Source organism: Cydia amplana, chromosome 19 (genome assembly GCF_948474715.1).
Source record: "Cydia amplana chromosome 19, ilCydAmpl1.1, whole genome shotgun sequence".
NCBI classification, from domain to species: domain Eukaryota; kingdom Metazoa; phylum Arthropoda; class Insecta; order Lepidoptera; family Tortricidae; genus Cydia; species Cydia amplana.
The window spans coordinates 6,105,213-6,125,766 of NC_086087.1; the positions used below are offsets into that span (position 1 = coordinate 6,105,213).

At 39.1% G+C, this 20,554-nt stretch overlaps 1 protein-coding gene across 2 annotated transcripts; it reads right to left on the minus strand.

The window, feature by feature from the left end:
• Nucleotides 1-1,331: 1,331 nt before the first annotated feature.
• On the minus strand, nt 1,332-20,014 carry LOC134657006 (fructose-bisphosphate aldolase). 2 transcript variants are annotated; one of them, XM_063512574.1, is made up of 10 exons: nt 19,855-20,014; nt 18,338-18,454; nt 16,991-17,082; nt 15,456-15,630; nt 12,522-12,725; nt 10,040-10,155; nt 9,110-9,209; nt 7,208-7,407; nt 4,481-4,555; nt 1,332-1,960 (listed from the first exon to the last, which is right to left on the minus strand). In XM_063512574.1, the coding sequence occupies exons 1-10, from the start codon at nt 19,928-19,930 to the stop codon at nt 1,865-1,867; spliced, it is 1,251 nt and encodes a 416-aa protein (XP_063368644.1). In that variant the 5' UTR covers nt 19,931-20,014; the 3' UTR covers nt 1,332-1,864. The 2 variants fall into 2 exon arrangements, with proteins under 2 accessions (XP_063368644.1, XP_063368643.1); XM_063512573.1 differs by lacking the exon at nt 4,481-4,555 and having other exon boundaries at nt 19,855-20,013.
• Between the last annotated feature and the right edge of the window lie 540 nt (nt 20,015-20,554).

Consider the following 20,554-nt stretch of genomic DNA (forward strand, 5'->3'; position numbering starts at 1 on the left):
AGCAGTAACATCAATAAATAGGTGTCTCATTTAATATAATCCGACTAAATTACATTTCAGCAACACCTCCATATTTCACAAAATAAATCAAGACATTATCCAACCTATATAATCTTGACGTATATTATATCAAAGACGCCTGTACCTAATATAAACCGACCAAGTAACGAATTAGCTATACCATCATATTTAACAAACTAATTTATGACGTTTTGCAACCTTCTTATTTTGGCAAATATATTCCGACACAGCCGGGTGGTATTCTATCTGTCCAATCTCGGTCCAATGTGTATTTGCGTCTCACATTTTGCTTAATGAGAGAGTGAGACGCAATGCATATTGGACAAAGATCTTAAACAAGTAGAATACCACCTCTTTCATTTGATAAACAGAAAAGAATAATGACAAAAGACTATGAACTCTAACTACTAGAATTAAAGTTGAGTTTTACTAACGTACATAATTATCTTTAATGTATTTTGACTGATTCTATTTCAATTTGACAGAAGCCCTGCCGTATTTATGGTCAATAAGGTCTACTGGCCTTAAAATTGTGTATGAAATTACAAGCAAATATTAGCTTAAAGAATGATAGTGTTAACGTTAGTTTATAATGTGAATTGGGTAACGTTAACAAGCCCTGCAATAAAAAGTAAAATTACCGGTAAAATTAACGTTAACTATCTAACGTTATAATAATGTTAAGTTATCAAGTATCGTTACCATTTACTACCGGTAATAAGGTATTTTTATGATTTTAACGTTAAGTAACGTTACTTTATAATGTGAATTGGTAACGTTAACAAGCCCTGGTTAGACCTATAGTCTATTTAGTTAGACCAAGATCATTCAAGAGTCAAGACCAACTAAGATAATCGACAGAGCGAAATAACGTCTAAGGGTCAACTAGAGTGCAGTATGTTTAAATTCATCAGTTCCATGGTTGATAGACGATATCTTGTGTATTTTTTAACCAATTTTCTTGTCTGAAATTTGTAAAGATCAGCCCAGGTTTAGGAGTTAGTTAGGTATTTGTCTAAGAGTCTATACGGGGCAAACACAGACAACACAACCTCTAGACTAAGCATAGTAACGCTACCCCCTCTGCCACTTATACGGTAGTTTTACTCCATCTTCGAGTCAATCCCGTGCCGTGATTGGTCCGTGTTTTTGAACGGACCAATCACGGCACGGGATTCGCTCACCTCGTCCCGCCGCACCCCCGTATTTTTGGCAGCATCAGTTTCATGAAATAATTGCTCTAAACTCCGTCTAGAGGATTCCTAGTCTATGGGGGCGAACTACCAATAGTTAATAAAAAAACTACACAGTTGATCAAGAATATATTACTCTTAAATTATCAAAATACGTTACAACCTAAAATTGATTTATCAAAATTAAAATACGTATAAATCCATAAATAAATACCAACTGTAACATTTATAGTTATTTCACTGTAAGTATATAAATAAATCGATGGTTATACCAAATTTTCTATATAATCTCAACATCTATTTTTCTAAAATTTCATACCCATAACAACGTGAGACATTTTACTTAACTACATACATGAAGCAATTCCAATAATACGGTGATTCTACACATTAATCTCAAATTGATAATACATGTGATCTACAGCTTATTCCAAAAAGGACAACATCTCATTATAAATTATTCGAGTAACCTTAAATTAAGTTTACGCTTAAAAGTGACTTTTCGCGCCATGCCGGCCATTTTGAAAATGGCGGTAAAAGTAAAATGTCATGCGCTCTATGGCAATTGGAATAAGGATTCAGCTATCGTTGAATCTATAAAACCGGTATTTTATAGGCCGGTTGTAAATTATATTTTTTAAAGTTTTTTTTTAATAGGCATGGTTGGCGACGAAAAGTCCGGAATCGCCGCTCGCACCTGTAACTGATCCAGCCACGTATTTGCCTTGAGACGCCTGTCCGTTGGCCTGAAAACAAAAAAAAATTGGTACGTTAATATTAGTTTGGTAAATGACACTGTAAGTAAAATACAAAAAAATTGTCTGAAACTGAAACATAGTTATAATGTAGGTATTTTCGTGCGGTAAAAGACGGGAAGAGTATTTTCTTTTGTTTTACAATTTCTAGCCAGCAAAAATGGCCAGAAGGATAATGTAAAAATACACAAACGGCGCGATTCGGGAAATGATTTAGAGATTCACTAGATATGAAATAGTAAACATATGTGACGTTCCACGACAAAAGGTACCATTGCCCCGGCTGAATATTGGAGCGGCGTTAATAATAGCGTAAGCGCCAGCCGCCATAAGGTACCTTTTGCCGTGGAACGTTACATATCTTTACTATTTCATATCTAGTGAATCTCTAATTCATTTTCCGAATCGCGCCGAAAGTGTTCCACAAAGAAACATGCATGAAATAGTTATTTGTACAACAAGAGATCAAAGTTTGATATTTCTTCGAGTGCTTATTTTGAGTCCCGTGCAAGCGAAAGATTCTATACTAGATTCACGAGCGTAGCGATTGAATCTAATTTAGAATCTTGAGCGTAGTAAGGGACTCAAAAGCGCACGAGATGTAAATAACTTTGATCTCGTGTAGTTCACAAAACTTTTCACCTCAGCAGTGAGAACATATTAGAGCATCCGAAAAATGTATTCCTTCTCATCACTTACCTCTATTGACTCATGTTTTCTTAAGATATACCAACAATTAAATTTTCACCTCATCAGCTCGAACAAGGGTACTTTGCTACTTAAAAACAGCGAGCAAAATCGCATTTTGCTCACTGAGTGAGCAAAATCGAATTTTGCTCATTTTGTCTCACCCAGTGAGTGTCACTGTTTTTAAGTAGCAAAGTACCCTTGTTCGAGCTGCTGAGGTGAAAATTCTCTTAACCCCTAACCGCATACGTATTAGCCATATATGGCGGATGTGATATTCAAGTTTATTGACAGCTGTTAAAGTTCGATTTTAAACAAATATTTTTTTATTACATGCGTTAAGGGGCTAAGAATAAACCGTGAGCTAAAACAAAAACATGTTTAAAACAATAAAAACGCCCTTAAAAAGATCGTTTGAGCTATTCATATAACAGCTCTTGTTATTACACATTATGTATACATTATCATCTCACTGATAATATATGTGACGTTCCACGGCAAAAGGTGCCTTATGGCAGTTGGCGCTTACGTCGCATAGCGCCGCAATAATAATAGCGCGCGGCGGCGGAGCGGCGTTAATAATAGCGTAAGCGCCAACGGCCATAAGGTACCTTTATCCGTGGGACGTCACATATTATTTTCGTGGACAAACAATTTTGATAGTAAGTAATCGTAGCGTTTAAAATAACAAACGAAACCGTGCGATAACATTATTTAGACGTTTTTCCATGTATTTAAATGGCGGTGCTATTTCGGTATCATTCATTCGGGTCGTAATGTTGGCTAAACTGGTTTTGCATGGTAATTTATTCAGTATGCGAGGTGAATGAACGATAACTTAAGTGTTGTTCCTTGTGAATGGATTGGTTTATTTGATTGTAATGTTTTTTTTGTCACGATATGGATTGGAATTATTGGAACATGCATTGGACAAAAAGGCGGTATTTTTTATCTACTTTGGTATAGAAAGGCTTATTTCTCTGTTTTCTTTGGTGCGAGAAAGTGGATAGATAGCAAATACTGTGCAATTAACTGCGTGCATACTAATATCCAAATTTATTTAGAAGGTTTATAGTTCTATTCTTTAGTGTTCTTTTTGAATTTGCTTACTGTACGTAGGTACTTGTTTATGAATACATGATCTTTTGATGTGACAAGTACAGTCGGCAGCAGAAACAAGCGAAGAGTATAGAGTCCGTCTAAGCTAATCCTGCACCGCTTTGAATAGATTATAGTGAGGGAGTAACATTATAAACGACATATTTTCATGGAATCAGACATTAGTATAGTGATGACATTGATATACTTTGTCATTTCGAAGTCCGACTCTATAAAATTATTTGCACACCATTTTTTTTGGGTCAGTAAAAGTGAATACTGTTCATTTTGAACATGTCGCCTATTTAACTACTTCTGCGCCGGACGGTATTAAATGAACAGGATATTAGTGATACAAATATCCTAAATTAAAATTAAAGTAAAACAAAACATACAGTGTAAATAACTTTATTATTAAAACATGAACAAAACAAAATGCAAGCAATATTAGAGGCAGTGTTATGGTGCATCTTACATGATTCTTAAATGCATAAATCCAAATGGGATAAGAACATTTTATTTTATTTTATAAATGTTCAAATTAGGTCAGTCTCTTTTGCATTCATTAAAATAAATCATTTTAAATATGGAATGTCAATTCATTTTTACTTTTCCTTACAGACTAGATAACCAATTCGTGATTCGATTTGTGCGCAGTTAAAGTCATAATTGAAGGACATAAAATTGCAAAATTAAAAAAAAAACTTAATAGGCATGTGCCTTGACAAAGTTGGATTTGCTTCCGGCCAAAGACGGAATGGATCCGGCCACATACTTGCCGGTAGCCGCCTGACCGTTAGCCTATAAAAAAAATTGGCAGTAGAATGACATTCCCATTTCAAATTTAGAATATAGAGTTTAAATTTAGAATAATTCGTTCCATTTCAAGGGGGGAAATGTGATGTTTGATGGCAGCGTCGGTGCGTAGCGGCGTCAGGGGGTAACGTGCAAAAAAATAAAAAACCAAACAACTTAATTACTATGAATTAGTACAACACAACTGATAATCTACTATAGTAAACTATAGCTGGTCAACCAAATCTTGACAGTAAAAAAAGGCGCGAAATTTAAATTTTCTATAGGACGATATCCCTTCGCGCTTACATTTTTCAAATTTGCCGCCTTTTTCTACTGTCAAGATCTGGTTGACCAAGTATAGCTTTATTATTGGCAACTTATATTCAACGCAATATAACGATGTTATTAAAGTAGCCAATAATAGAGTTGTTTACTAAACGGCTAAGCTATGTTATTAAAATGAACAACAATGCGTACTGAATAAGTATGTGGAGGCAAAATAGACAAAAATACAGGTTGTTTGGTACATCGTTTGCCAAATTAAAACGGCAGATAGGTTGAGTCATTTGCTATCTTCTCATGCCTAGAAAATAAATTGGCCATGGTTTTTTTACTGCGCGAGTAAAAATTTGAAATATACGAAAAACTGGCAGTGATGAATAAAAATGCGCAATTTTTTTTTCTAGGCATGTGAAGATAGCAAGTGACTCAACTTATCTGCCGTTTTAATTTGTCAAACGATGTACCAAACACCCTGTATACTTTAGTATTGGCTATGTGCACAACGGTGGAGCCGCCGGGGGCTTATGGCCATAATTTAGTTTTGACAGATAGATAGGATGTTATTTCAGCCATTTGATCTTACCCGTATATGGCAGTTATGGCACATAGCAAATTATACATGATGTAAACATTTAACTTCAAACCTGAATTCTTTTGTAATAATAAATGCGTTTTGTTTTATGTCGACCATCAAATCTATTGACCGTTAGAGGGTTAAGAGTTAGATTTAGTAACACAAAAAAACAACCTGAGATTGTTACAAAAACGGACAACTCAGAGGTTAATGTACAGTCAGCACCAGAAGTTGCGAAGCGGGCGAGGTGTTCAAAATTATCCTGACGCGACTTTATTAAAGAGAATAAAAGCTTGCCAAGGTAATTTTGAACATCTCGCCCGCTTAGCAACTTCTGCTGCTGACTGTACATGTGTTATCACAGAAACACAAGAAGTAAGGGGGCCTTAAGCACGAAATAATAGCTGAACTACATTAGTAATTAGTGAAGGACGAACACAAATGTTTTTCGAGTTGATACCAGTTTAATACAACTTACCTTACTTCGATATAGTACGAGTATAAGCAAAAGAAATATCCACCAACATTTCTGTTATTTTAGACCGATAAAATCCACGCGCAAATATATAAAGCCTCGCGCGAGTTTATTTATTGTTATATAAATTGGAAACAAAGCAAGAGGGCATTCATTTATCATCATGTAACTGATGTAACAATTTATTTGTATCTTGGCATATTTGACAAAAAATAAATTATGATATTTATGGAATCTATCGTTTCACAAAAACCGTTCGTACATGACGACCCTGCCAAGGACCTATCGCTCATACACCACCCGTTCCTGTACTCCTGGTACCCATCTTAGTACGGCTGAGCAGCTCCTGCTGAGCACTTGACCAGCCAACGCGTTCTCCTGCTTACCCCCTAGGCGCGGAGCACGGAGGCCTGCAGCCATATACCGCCCATTTCTGTGCTCCTGGTATAGTATAACGACCTTAGCGCGGCTAAAAAGTTCCTGAGGGCCTACCGCGAACACCGAAATTCGCAAATTGCGGGCATCTTTCTCTTTTACTCCAATAAGGGCGTATTTAGAGCGAATTTGTGAACATCGGTGTTCGCGGTAGACGCTCTGTTGTTCAGCGACCACGTTCTTCTTGCCGCCCTATGACTCTCATACACCGCCCGTTCCTGTACTCCTGGTACATTACACCCACCTTAGCACGGTTGAGCAGCTTTATTTGTCCAGCCAGCACGTTCTCCTTGCCGCCCTATGACGCTCATACACCGCCCGTTTCTGTACTCCTGGTACATTACACCCACCTTAGCACGGTTGAGCAGCTCTATTTGTCCAGCCAGCACGTACTCCTGCTTGCCGCCTTATGACGCTCATACACCGCCCGTTCCTGTACTCCTGGTACATTACACCCACCTTAGCACGGTTGAGCAGCTCTATTTGTCCAGCCAGCACGTTCTCCTGCTTGTCGCCCTATGACGCTCATACACCGCCCGTTTCTGTACTCCTGGTACATTACACCCACCTTAGCACGGTTGAGCAGCTCTATTTGTCCAGCCAGCACGTTCTCCTGCTTGCCGCCCTATGACGCTCATACACCGCCCGTTCCTGTACTCCTGGTACATTACACCCACCTTAGCACGGTTGAGCAGCTCTATTTGTCCAGCCAGCACGTTCTCCTTGCCGCCCTATGACGCTCATACACCGCCCGTTCCTGTACTCCTGGTACATTACACCCACCTTAGCACGGTTGAGCAGCTCTATTTGTCCAGCCAGCACGTTCTCCTTGCCGCCCTATGACTCTCATACACCGCCCGTTCCTGTACTCCTGGTACATTACACCCACCTTAGCACGGTTGAGCAGCTCTATTTGTCCAGCCAGCACGTTCTCCTGCTTGCCGCCCCAGGCACGCAGCACGGAGGCCTGCAGAGCACGCCCGTAGCTGAAGGTGAGGGACCAGGGCCGCTTTATCTCCACCGTGTTGATGGCGTTCAGGTTCACGGAGGCTTCTTCCTCGGACTGGCCGCCCGAGAGGAAAGTGACGCCTGGAAAATACCAAGTTGCTCTTTGGAAGTTGCTTTTTCTCAAACATGCAATGAAATGTCGTCGCTCCGGGCGTTATATCAGGCTTCGAAGTATCACGTTTAGGGCGCAGCAACTCCAGAGAACTGTAAAGGAATTTCATACGAAATTGAAGGCCTAGGCCGGGAAGTAATTTTTTTTTTAATTCTAATGTAAACATGGGGTCTGTGTCCATGAACAGTCTGAAACAGCCGATTTTTTTTTTTAGTAAATAGTGAATGGTTATCGGACCAAAATATCCGTGTTAACGCCTGTTATACACGAACGTACTGATATTAAGAATACGATTCTGTATGATTCAATGTGTTGATGAATAAATTTAAAATTTTGTCTATACGTAAGTCACCAGAGACCATAGAGAATATTTAAAATCCTCTGCATTTATTTTATTTCTAGAAATTGAGATTCTTATTATCCGATTGTGTATAATGGCCCTAATAAGGTCTATTCGAACACTACACACGCGAAATACGGACGACTTCCGTAAAAAAAAACAATTATGGCGGGATTGGAAGCAAAATTAAAAAACTTTTATTGTGAAGTTGGATTTTTATTATAAAGATTATAAATTTGTTTTTTTTTTTGACTGGTGTATTTTTTTATTTCATTGCATGTTTGAGAAAAGCACTATACATGCCTAGCCGTGAAAAGGTCTTGCCGGCTTCGTATCACTATCCGGCCTCCCTACGGTCGGCCGGCTATACCTACTCACCCGGCAAGCCCTTCTTTCCCGGCGTCTGCAGTAATGTACTATTATGTTTCGTTTTTGGAAGGTGTCGAATAGGGCCACCCCGTTCCAAGTATCAAGTATCAAGGTATTTTCTCAAACATGCAATGAAATGTCGTCGCTCCGGGCGTTATATCAGGATCGAAGTATCACTTTTAGGGCGGAGCAACTCCAGAGAACTGTAAAGGAATTTCATACGAAATTGAAGGCCTAGGCCGGGAAGTATTTTTTTTTAAATTCTAATGTAAACATGGGATCTGTCTCCATGAACAGGCTAAACAGCCGAATTATATATATTTTTTAATATTTTTAGTGAATGAATGGTTATCGGACCAAAATATCCGTGTTAACGCCTGTTATACACGAACGTACTGATATTAAGAATACGAATTTGTATTATTCAATGTGTTGATGAATAAATTTAAAATCTTGTCTATACGTAAGTCACCAGAGACCATAGACAATATTTAAAATCCTCTGCATTTATTTTATTTATTGAAATTGAGATTCTTATTATCAGGTTGTGTATAATGACCCTAATAGGGTCTATTCTGACACTACACACGCGAAATACGGACGACTTCCGTAAAAAAAAAAGTCTTTATGGCAGGATTGGAAGGAAAATTAAAAAAACTTTAGTCGTGTAGCTATTTGTGGTTGATATTTATAATTTGTTTTTTTGAGTGGTGATTTTTTTTTTTTCTTTGCATATGTTTGAGAAAAGCACTATACGTGAAAAGGTCTTGCCGACTTCGTATCACTATCCGGCCTCCCTACGGTCGGCCGTCTATACCTACTCACCCGGCAAGCCCTTCTTTCCCGGCGTCTGCAGTAATGTACTATTGTTGGATGGAACCATATAGTTTTAAGGTCGGGGTGCATTACGAGCACGCTAACTAGATTATACGCACTAGAAACATAATTTATAAGATTTTTACCGGGAACGGCAGCGGGCACGGTCCGCAGCAGAGCGGTGACGGTGGCGCGGCCGATGTCGCTGGCGGTGTACGTCTTCTTGCAGGACTGGCCGGCGGTCACCTGAATACGAAACGGTTATGAGTTCCTGGTATATGTGCAGGCATTTTTTGTTAATGAGTTAAGGTTATGCATTTTTTCTACTCCCGTACTTTTATTTGTCATTTAAAGGGTCGTGCACACACCTTTAAACCCCTATCTTATAGTTGTCAAGACAAGTCTTTAGTCTATTACCCAAAAAATTATTTGTGCATACACGCAGTATCTTTTTGGCACTTTTACGATTCTTCGTGTAATCATCACTTAAAAAATATTGTATGAAATGCATTGTTGCCAACCACCTAATTTTAATTGTCATATCTGACAGATGAGTGAACCATAGACATGTTTTTTATTTCATTCATTCTTTTCCCGCCCGTACCCTCCATTCTTTGTTACTTCTTGAATGAAAAATATTTGTTAAATTTACAATTTTATTTCAAAAGTGCTTGGTCGTAGAAAAAGTATGTATGCAACGTTGTTTAACCGAGTCAAAAAATACTCGTGGCGTCTTTATTAACAACTTTCGGCTTCGCCTCAAATTGTTACTCACGCCACTCGCCTTTTTTGACCTCTCTTAAACAACGGTTCCATAAAATACTATTTTCTGTGGACATCATAAAATTAATGGATTATAAAAAGCCAATCTCTCGCGGGATGCTTAAATAGGCGTGTTCAAACCTACTTCTAAAAAGCTGATTAATGAAAGTCTTAGTAAAAGTACCCAAATCGTTACTTTTCTAATTAATGTCTTCAGGACAGATATCTGTTTTTCGGAACGTTTTTGACCCATCTGGATCGACCAACGCTGACCAATCCACTCCAAAGCCAAATTAAGTTAAACTTGAACTTACCATGTTAGGCTTGAGGAGGGTTCCCTCGAGGTAGACGTGGTGGTCGTTGAGCGCCTTGTACACGGCGGCCAGCACGGTCTCGGTCACCTTCTGCGCACGGTCCAAGTCATGCTCGCCTGGTAACATGTTTTTATTTAAGTAAGGTAACAGTGAAGGAAAAAATTCCATTTTGGAGAGTTTCTTTAGAAAAGTTCGAGGATTTTTCAAGATCTTCTCATGGGAAAAGTTTGCAAATTTTGGTTCTGGCCTCGAATGTCCAATTCCTTAAATGTCCATTTTCCTCGAATGTCTAATTTCCCGAATGTCCATTTGCTCGAAGGTCCAATTCCCGGAATGTCAATTTGCTCGAAGGTCCAATTCCCGGAATGTCCATTTGCTCGAAGGTCCAATTCCTTAAATGTCCATTTTCTTCGAATGTCTAATTCCCGAATGTCCGTTTATCGAATGTCCAATTCCCTGAATGTCCATATCACCATGGAAATAGATCTACGGCTACAACAACGGGTACTGGGTTTCACGAAGTCGGATCGGACGTAGTGCGAAACTACTCTAACGGTACCGTTTCAAAAATATACCTAGTATTGAATTTTATTCATTTGTGTACCATTACCAACGGATACCTTTTTAGTTGATACCTTTATTTTACTTACCGTAAACGGGGTGAGTAGGTTTCGCGGGGAGAGGTGGGTTATGGATGGGGAGAGAAGGTTTGAGAGGGGGGTGAGAAGGGATTTTAAGGCTACTGCTACAAAAATAATGTATTCCAATTTAAAATGGAGCTATAGTAATACGCATAATAAAAAAACATCTATCCAACAATCTTCCAAAATCACCTTTGTATGAAAACCCCTCTAACCCCAAATACGAGGCACTACGGGGTGAGGTGGGTTTTCCTCTTTATCGCCAAAGTTATGAAATGGAACTACCCAAAATAAAATAAAAACTAAAATACAAACGTCTGGAACACTTATTATATACACCATTCAGTTTTCATATGTAAAAATAAAATGTTATCGAGGTTTGAATTTCAGTTTTGACCCTACTCACCCCATTTTACGGTACTTCACGGTCTTATGCGTTCATGGAAATGTACATTTACCACTCATTTAACTTACTTTTTAACTTACTGATCATTAGAATAGCGATAAGAATTGCATGTCGGGTACGACTCTTACCTATTAATATATGTAGGTATAACTATTATTAGTGCGTCTGCTTGATATGTGATTCTATACACAGCAATATTTTCGTATCAGTTTGAGCCATGCCACAAAATAATGCGACAGTAAGCTGCCCGGGCAGCTGGGCCCCACTTTTTTGGGCTGATTGTGTATCCTGTTCTCTTATTCTATATCAATGCTTTGAAAAAATGCATCTACTTATTATAAAAATTCAGAAAATATAGATAAAAGCCATGTGTTATTTTCCTAAAAATATTTTATTTCTTAATTTTCTACAATTTCGTAAATAAACGGTTTTTAGTGTCACCTGAATAGTAGGCCAACAATATGTGGCGAATTTCGTAGGCAAACGGACTATTTGTTACTCTACTAGACGTCCAGCCAGGTTCTGATGTTTCATCACAGACGAAACGGTCAATTGGGTCATTAGACATACAAAGATTGGACGTACAGGGATTCAGATATTAGACATTCGGGTAATTGGACGTACGAGGAGGAGGCATTCAAGGAATTAGACATACGGGGATTGGTCGTTCAGGTAATTAGACATACAGGGATCGGACGTTCAGGTAATTAGACATACGGGGATTGGTCGTTCAAGGAATTGGACGCACGGGGACTGGACATTTGGAAAATTGGACATTCGAGGCCAGAACCATTTCTTTCTTTCTGGATGCTTTCGGTACATAGACCGTCTACTAGACTAACCCTCAGTGGCAGCCTTCCTTACACTAGACACTATTAGACTCACCATCGGGCAACACCACGGGCTCCACAATGGGCATAATGCGCTGGCTCTGGACGCATAGCAGGCCAATACGGTGGCGTTCTCCTGAATAGCCTGGTAGGATAGCTTTTTACGGCCGATCTTTAGCACGCACCGTCACTTGGCGAAGTGGCAGCCGTCCTTGTACTAAACACTATTAGACTCACCATCGGGCAACACCTCGGGCTCCACAATGGGTACGATGCGCTGGCTCTGGCAGATGGACGCATAGCGGGCCAATACGGTGGCGTTCTTCTGAATAGCCTGGTAGGATAGCTTTTTACGGCCGATCTTCAGCACACAACGCCACATGGCGAAGTGGCAGCCGTCCTTGTACTAGACTCACCATCGGGCAACACCTCGGGCTCCACAATGGGTACGATGCGCTGGCTCTGACAGATGGACGCATAGCGGGCCAATACAGTGGCGTTCTTCTGAATAGCCTGGTAGGATAGCTTTTTACGGCCGATCTTCAGCACGCAACGCCACTTGGCGAAGTGGCAGCCGTCCTTGTACTAGACACTATTAGACTCACCATCGGGCAACACTTCGGGCTCCACAATGGGTACGATGCGCTGGCTCTGGCAGATGGACGCATAGCGGGCCAATACGGTGGCGTTTTCCTGAATAGCCTGGTAGGAAGGCGTGTTGCGGCCGATCTTCAGCACACAACGCCACTTGGCGAAGTGGCAGCCGTCCTTCTTGTACTGGGCGCAGCGCTGAGCCAAGTCATCGAGACCTGGAATTAATATAACGCCATTGAAGTTGGAGCTTATATTTCTAGATCATGTATTTGCATTATGTTTTTTTCTGCTGATCATTTATCCTGAAATTACCTAACCGATCAGTATTATCGGCCTTTTTAAAAGAGCCAATATGAATGGTATGACAGGATTATTATGTCTTACAGATAAGATTTGCTTATCGGTACAATCTTATACCTAAAGGTGGTAAATTGAATGTACCTATTGTTTTAACGGCACGGCATTACAAAGGAAGTACTTGGTAAAATGTATTCAGCAGAATTGACAAAACACATAACTTCAAAGTAAGTGTTTTGCGTTATACACCTACTATATAAATAATTCAGTATTGATTCCCAACTAGATTCACTTGTGTGCAAGTGCCTACCTAAGAAAACACTTTTTCATCAAAATCAAAAGTTATTTTTGTCCAAATGTCAAGAACTGTTTATTAACCCTACAAGCATCATTACATAAATGTTTGCCAAATAAGTAATCAGTTGTTCCTTTTGCCTCAGTAATAAGAACCACTCATTATTTCAATAATTAACATAACACGTTATCATTGTGAACTATGACACTATTATCTTTCTGAGATAAGTAGTCGAGCCCCCACATGCACAGAAATCAAGTTATAAACACACCTACATAGTAACGAAAATATCAAATATTACGTAGGTGTCATCACTGCTTTTTTTAGGGTTCCGTACCCAAAGGGTAAACACGGGACCCTATTACTAAAACTCCGCTGTCCGTCCGTCCGTCCGTCTGTCACCAGGCTGTATCTCATGAACCGTGATAGCTAGACAGTTAAAATTTTCACAGATGATGTATTTCTGTTGCCGCTATAACAACAAATACTAAAAACAGAATAAAATAAAGATTTAAGTGGGGCTCCCATACAACAAACGTGATTTTTGACCGAAGTTAAGCAAGGTCGGGCGGGGTCAGTATTTGGATGGGTGACCGTTTTTTTGCTTGTTTTTTTTTTTGTTTAGAAAGAAAGAAAGAAAGAAAAAGCATTTATTAGCACAATAACAAACTTAAAAACTAACAAAAGAGAACACAAAATGAGAGGTTGCGCTAAATGGTCCTCACTCAGCTAGGTGTCACGGTATGAGCCACATGGCACACTCCGCGACGCTGATTTTCAGTAAGGCCCAGTGGATGGACTAGGTGGCATTCAGTAATGGACACAATGTACAAAAATAAGGGAAAACTTAAGTAAAACTAAAATTAAACATTAACAATCAAATCAAATTAGAAATTAGCCTATAAGTCATCTGTATGTTTGTGTGTATGTATGTAAATGTCTATGTGATTGGTGTGTGTGTGCGTGTGTGCACGGTTGCCTAAGTGTTGCATTTTTGTTTGGCCAGTATGTACTTACGGAGGTGAATTTTAAAGGTGGACACGGTTTGTTTTGCTCTATTTTTTGTTGATGGTGCGGAACCCTCCGTGCGCGAGTCCGACTCGCACTTGGCCGGTTTTTAATTTATCGCCAAGAAAAGAACATTGATACAATGAATGATGATAAAGTGGTTTAATTACGTCACCATTTCACAGACTTAGAAACTTTGATCAGTATATAAGTATGGACATCAATGCTATATTGGTCGTTGGAATTGACACGTTTCTTGACTATCCAACTTCATAGATATATGTATATCAAACCACCAGATGACCACTAATTACTAAAAAAAATGTTAAACAGAAATCGACTTTAGATTGGTACTAATACGGTTCACTATGGCTATGAACTTGTGGTGGTAATTAATAAGTTTTGGTTGTCATCTGACGAAATACTTCAATGATCTCTGTATGACACCGTCGTGGCGTAAGATCCCAGGACGTAGTTTACGAAATGATGGTTTGTAGACATCGTAGACTGTGGACGCTTGTTATTCATATCACATTATGCATACTAGCATGCTTTCAAATTATTGTGAATTGGAATAAGTACGAAATTCGTCAAGGTGCCCTTGCACAGATAATCTTATTTCAACGATGTATGCGCTCAGACAAAGGGTAAATAAAGAGGATTTCAAGGGCAAATCTAAAATAGCAGTCGCATTGACCTCTCAAGGTTAACCTTTTCAACGCTTTTCGTCCCATGCTAAAATGTGGCTTATACGCCAAATGGTTGCAATATGAAGAGCGAAAATAAACCTTATCTGTCAGCAGGAAAATTGCTTTGACAGCGTCCGTCATAGCCTTTTTAGTGGCTGTTGGCGTCATGGGCACGACAGCACTCGACCACTTTAGTGGCTCTTGGCGTTGAAAAGGTTAAACTCTACAAATATCTTCAAAATTACCAAATAATCTAGGAAAACAACAGTAGTCACAATTAGCGCCAAATGTTGCATGTATCCAAGGGGCATATGTGTCAGAAATTAAGCAAAATGTAACCTTATCACTTTGCAATAGTTCAATATAATCGTAGCAAATATGTTCCAACTGCCTTATGAAATGACATATCAGGTTACCCATTTTGATTTTTCATGTCCTTTCTGTCCCAACGGCAAACGGTTCCCACAATACGCCCTGTAGGCTTAGCACGGCAGCACCGCGACCGTATCTCGCCCGCAAGATAGATTTCCCGTCCCTCTCTAATTAAAATAGTTAGAAAAGAATTGTCCGTCTCGCGCGCGAAATACTGTCGCGGCGCTCCCGTGCTAAGCCCAATGTTACAAAGTACCAGGCTACCATAAAATCAAGGAGCTCACCCTGGGTGGTGCACTCGTCCTCAGAGCCGAACAACGGCACGACACCCTTGTCGACCTTGATGCCGGGGATGATGCCGCGCTTCTCAAGCAGACCCACCAGGGGCGTGCCGTCGTCGGCCTTCTGGTACAGCGTCTCGTGGAACAGGATCACGCCGGAGATGTTCTCCGAGATGGCCTGAGGGTATACAAGGTTGTAAGTGAAATTATTCTCGGATACGAAAGGAAAGAAAAGAAGGAAAGGTGGGCCAAATTACCGAGTGTTACCGAACTGAACAAGGTGCAGGCCGGGGTACAGGCAGACCGAAAAGGAGATGGCGGGACGACTTGGACACATTTTATCCGCATTGGCGGGAAAGTACAAACGACAGGGTCGCATTTTATCCGGATTGGCGGGAAAGTACAAACGACAGGGTTGAGTAGATGGAACGAGGGGAGGAATTTTCCCAGAAGTGGGACATAAAATTAGGCTAATAAAAAAACGTGAAGGGTCGCAGTAAAATACTAATGATATTTTACCAGGGTACCAGGGTTTTGGAGTGACACTATTAGAGACTTCTGCTAATTGTAGGCAGTCCCTTCGTTAAAGACTCGAGCTGCATGGAAAAAGTCCTGTTCTAAGCTACAGTTTTCTTTTCTAATTTTAATGTTTAGGTACTCAAGCCAGTTTCTAACTTCGTAATTGCCGCACTTACAATAGGAACTGTAAAACAAGCTTCAGAAAAATAACGAGTAATAATTTAACTCATTTTTAAACAAGATTCATTTAAAAATGTTATCTTGCCAATTTACCACCACAATTTTTAACAATCTTATTTTTGCAATACCAGGCAATCAGAACCTGTTGAAAGTGATTATTGGTCCGACCTTGGCATTAAGTTGACAAACAATGACGGCTCTCACACTCACGCCCATTCTGGTTTTAAAACTTGCAAATTCGGTATTCCAAATAAGGTAATGTTCATTAAATAAAATGGATACAAAAAATATAAATAGAGGCATACAGCATATTTTTGTACTTTTAATGTACAGTCAGGTGCAGAGAAAACTAGTAAAGTAACCACCCGACGTATGCTTATGATTTAACCATAAAAGGAAGGTCGATACTAGGAAACATGTATGTTTTTACTTTTCATGACTAGATAGAGTATATAGGTGCAGCTTGGTCTGCCATTTATCAATTACAGAACTAAACGTAATGATAAGACTATTTTAAGATAAATGCTACTAATTTAGTTCAATTTAATGCGAGTTTCATTACATTGCGTCATTTGATCGGTCGGCTAAATTGATGTAACCTCAATAGTCCGCAATGTAACTAAAATCGTATACGAGTTCGCGCGCCGTCTAAATGAGCCCTAAGGGATATTTCCCACATACGGCACTTCAAACACGTGTTCTATTATCGATGAGTAAGGCTGACATTCGATCATCATTTTTGAAATGTCAGCCTGGTAAAAGGTTAAATGACATTGAAATATTTAGTACTACGGGTGAGACCGTGGGCCTCACGAGGCTACATTAGATGCTACACTTACGGGGTCAGTGCTGAAGAGCAGCTGGCGGTACTTGCGGCGGTTCTCTTCGGTGTTTTCCACGCCGATGTCCTGCAGACGCTTGCCCATGGTACCTGAACAACAATAGTAGTTTATGTGACTGCTACATAATGAGAGGCATTAAAATACGAGTGTGGGTTTAAGAAACGAACGTTAGTGAGTTTCTTAAAAGGATCACACGAGTGTTTTAATGCCTAATTATGTACAGTTACATACACTACTTTATCTAAACACATACTTAAAACTAACTAAAAGATAAACTGTACGTCAAATGGCGGCGAATGAAAACTTTTTTCACGCATGTCACATGCCGTAGTTTTTTTTAATTCCTAGACAAAAGAATGAAGTCCCTATTCTCATGTCACTTGAGATCAAATATCGTGCGGTTTTAATTAAAAAAACATACTAAATTGATGTTTCGTATCGATAACTGTTTTAATATCTATGGATACTAGAATAGAGACCCACTTGAGTTTTGGCTGCTGTTCCAAATTTAAACTCATAACCTTACAAAAATCTATAACGTTACATATGTACTCGTACATTAAAGTACAAATTTTCCTACTACCACAGATAAGAAAGTTCTCATAGTAAAATTGGTTGTAATAAAGCTTATCATTTCCTACGGATTCTGAACGCATTATAGAGCACTAATGACATGTGTGTAGATAAACATTCTTTAAGTGAAAGGAAAAGTTGAAATAAGACTCACAATGGGACTCACATGGGGAATAACTGATGAGATGATGATTATATTTCATAGACCGAAGCCTCACAGTCAGTCAGCAGTCATGGCTCCACCCAAACTACTGCACTCATATAATTATAACTGGACTAGGATATAAACTTGGCAAGATAGACGAAGCTGATGGTCTACAAGACCAGTACAATAAGGAGTTGATAGCCTAGTCTCATGGAAAACCCACCGCTATATTTAGGGGAAAGTGGCATGAAGGAGCAAGACCTGGTCTATCAGCGAAGAAAGTGATGTCACTATCCCATATTGAATGATGGATGACAATGAACTCATACTTTCCTGATACTTTATATTTGCAGTCTATTTTATTACTCTCACCAGTAAAAACTCTAAGATATTTTTCTTTATCAAAGCACAGTTATTTTCTGTTCAATGAGCTCATTGGCTTTACCAGATAACATTTGTGCCCTATTTATTCAAGATAATTATTTATTTCTAAACTTTATTGGCATAAAAGAAGTACAGCAGGCAAACTTGATGCATCAAGGCATTTTCTACCAGTCAAACATGGGTGAGATAATTGGTGAAATGTTGCTGTCAAGCAATAATACATACATATAATTATAACTTACCGGTGGACTCATCAGCAGCGAGGATGCCCTTGCCGGGGGCCACGATAGCCTGGGCAATCTTGCGGAGCTCCTCCTGCAGCTCAGGGGTCGGGTACTGGAAGTATGTGGTCATTGTGCCTGCCGACAAACCGTACAGTTAGTACAGATATCAAACAGCTGAGACAAGGATATATTCAGAGAAATCCGGATATGTGGTGGCCCTAAACTAGTCCCTCATACAGTCTGAGACTATAAAATGAGCATTTAGGACCAATTCCCAAAAACTGGTATATGTACTATTTCACACGGGGATATTTGTCTTAACCTTTCAATGGCCAGAATGCAGATCCACGATAGTAGGTATTGAGCTCTAATTAATAATTAATTAGAATTCAATACTTATACTGCACGGATCCACATTCTGGTATATAAGAGGTTAATGGGACACCTAGCTTCAAACGGAAATGTCTTGGTGTTGGGAAGTATGGCAACCCGTTCTAAAACTATTAGGCTCTGTTCTCATTACTGAATACAATCTCAAACAATAATTATCATTAGTAAATGACAATACCTATAATGATAATTCCTATTATATATAGGTATCAAAATACCTATAACTCTCTGCATCCAACTAACATCAGGCTTCAATTGATTAGGTCAGGGTATTCTGTGACAATCATTGTACTGATTGACTGAGCCAGTATTAAATTTGTAAAATAAATTCGTTGTTTACTACGATTATTGTCGAGAAAGTTTGGGTCAGACTGTACGAAAGGGGGGGCTGGGACTTAGAATTTTTTTTGACAGAGTGGTATCATTATGACACTATTTTTAAATGATTGTAATGTATAGATCACGTCAAAATAATCATCTTTTATTGGAAAAACTTTTCTCTAAAATAAAAAATGGCCGAGTTAGACGCGACCAAAGATTGATGTTTTTAAAGGGAGCTGGGACTTGTAAAATTTTATTATTATAAAACAGTCGGTTCTGGCGCTTCGCCGGCCGCTGCCGCGGCACGCTCGCTTCGCTCGCTCGGCTCGCGCGCTGTAAGGTCGCAGTTCTACCTAACACTCCTCCTCGCTTCGCTCGTCGTCGTACCTACACCGACCTGCCTTAAAAGCCTGGCCTGTCTTGAGCTCTATCTCCGCCATTTTCAGTTTTAGTAAAAAGTTTTCCAAGTAAAAGTTGCTTATTTCGATGTGTTCTATACATTACAATCATTTAAAATATATGTCATAATGACACCACTCTCAATGAAAATTTTCCAAGTCCCAGCTCCCTTTAAAAACATCAATCTTTGGAGGCGTCTAACTCGGCCATTTTTTATTTTAGAGAAAAGTTTTTCCAATAAAAGATGCTTATTTTGACGTGATCTACACATTACAATCATTTAAAAATAGTGTCATAATGACACCACTTTGTCAAAAAAATTCTAAGTCCCAGCCCCCCCTTTGCTACAGTCCAACCAAATATTTAAGTAGGTTGCTTATATAAGCAATTTAATATTCAACTCTTAAACATTTCTGATGTCATACCTTTGGTCCCAAAGCCAGGCATCCACCCTGACGACGGGGGACCTTTTTTCCCTTTGCCTTTCTTCTTTGGTGCCATTTTAAATGATCGTGTCAACTAACACTTAGTAAAATAATTACTTAAAGGAAAATAATATACCCGACATAGTTTCAATTCAATGATTGTACATTTTCAAAAACACATAACCGTCATTACTCACCGTAAATAGGCTCGTTGACTTCGTTGTCTTTTATTTTTGATTCAAGTTTCGAAAATCAAACAGTAATCAATCAATGTCACAATTTTTTACTTAGGGATGTGCTATTTCAAAGAAAAAAAAAACCGTAAAACCGACTTACCGAAAATATTTTATGTTTAGTGTCAGTATCATAACTAAATAGGTATTTTAATTACCTATGTTTTGTAGGTAAGTACCTACGCAGAAACAAATGGGATTCTAATAAGATACCTACCTAAGTAGTAGTTATATAAAGTCCGTCAACCAAATCTTGTCAGTAGTAAAAGGCGGCAAATTTGAAAAATCGCGGGTTAGCAACACTGTGTTCGAATAATTCCAAAATGCGTGTCATCTGTGTTTTATCTGTGGAATGTGGATCGTGAACGACAGCCGTCACCTTATTTGTTTTCATTTGGTTTTCATTCTGAATCATTTCTGTTTCAAGAGATATTTCTGCTGTCACCATTAAATACCAATACATTAAA

Bases quoted from the DNA above. Each gene is read 5' to 3' on its own strand.
- LOC134657006 (XM_063512574.1), bottom strand. From the start codon at position 19,930: ATGGCACCAAAGAAGAAAGGCAAAGGGAAAAAAGGTCCCCCGTCGTCA. The intron at 12,726-15,455 runs GTGAGCTCCTTG...TATTAATTCCAG, and splicing joins GGACGAGTGCACCACCCAGG to GTCTCGATGACTTGGCTCAG. The intron at 4,556-7,207 runs GTGGGTGTAATG...TTTTTTTTATAG, and splicing joins AGCTGCTCAACCGTGCTAAG to GCTAACGGTCAGGCGGCTAC.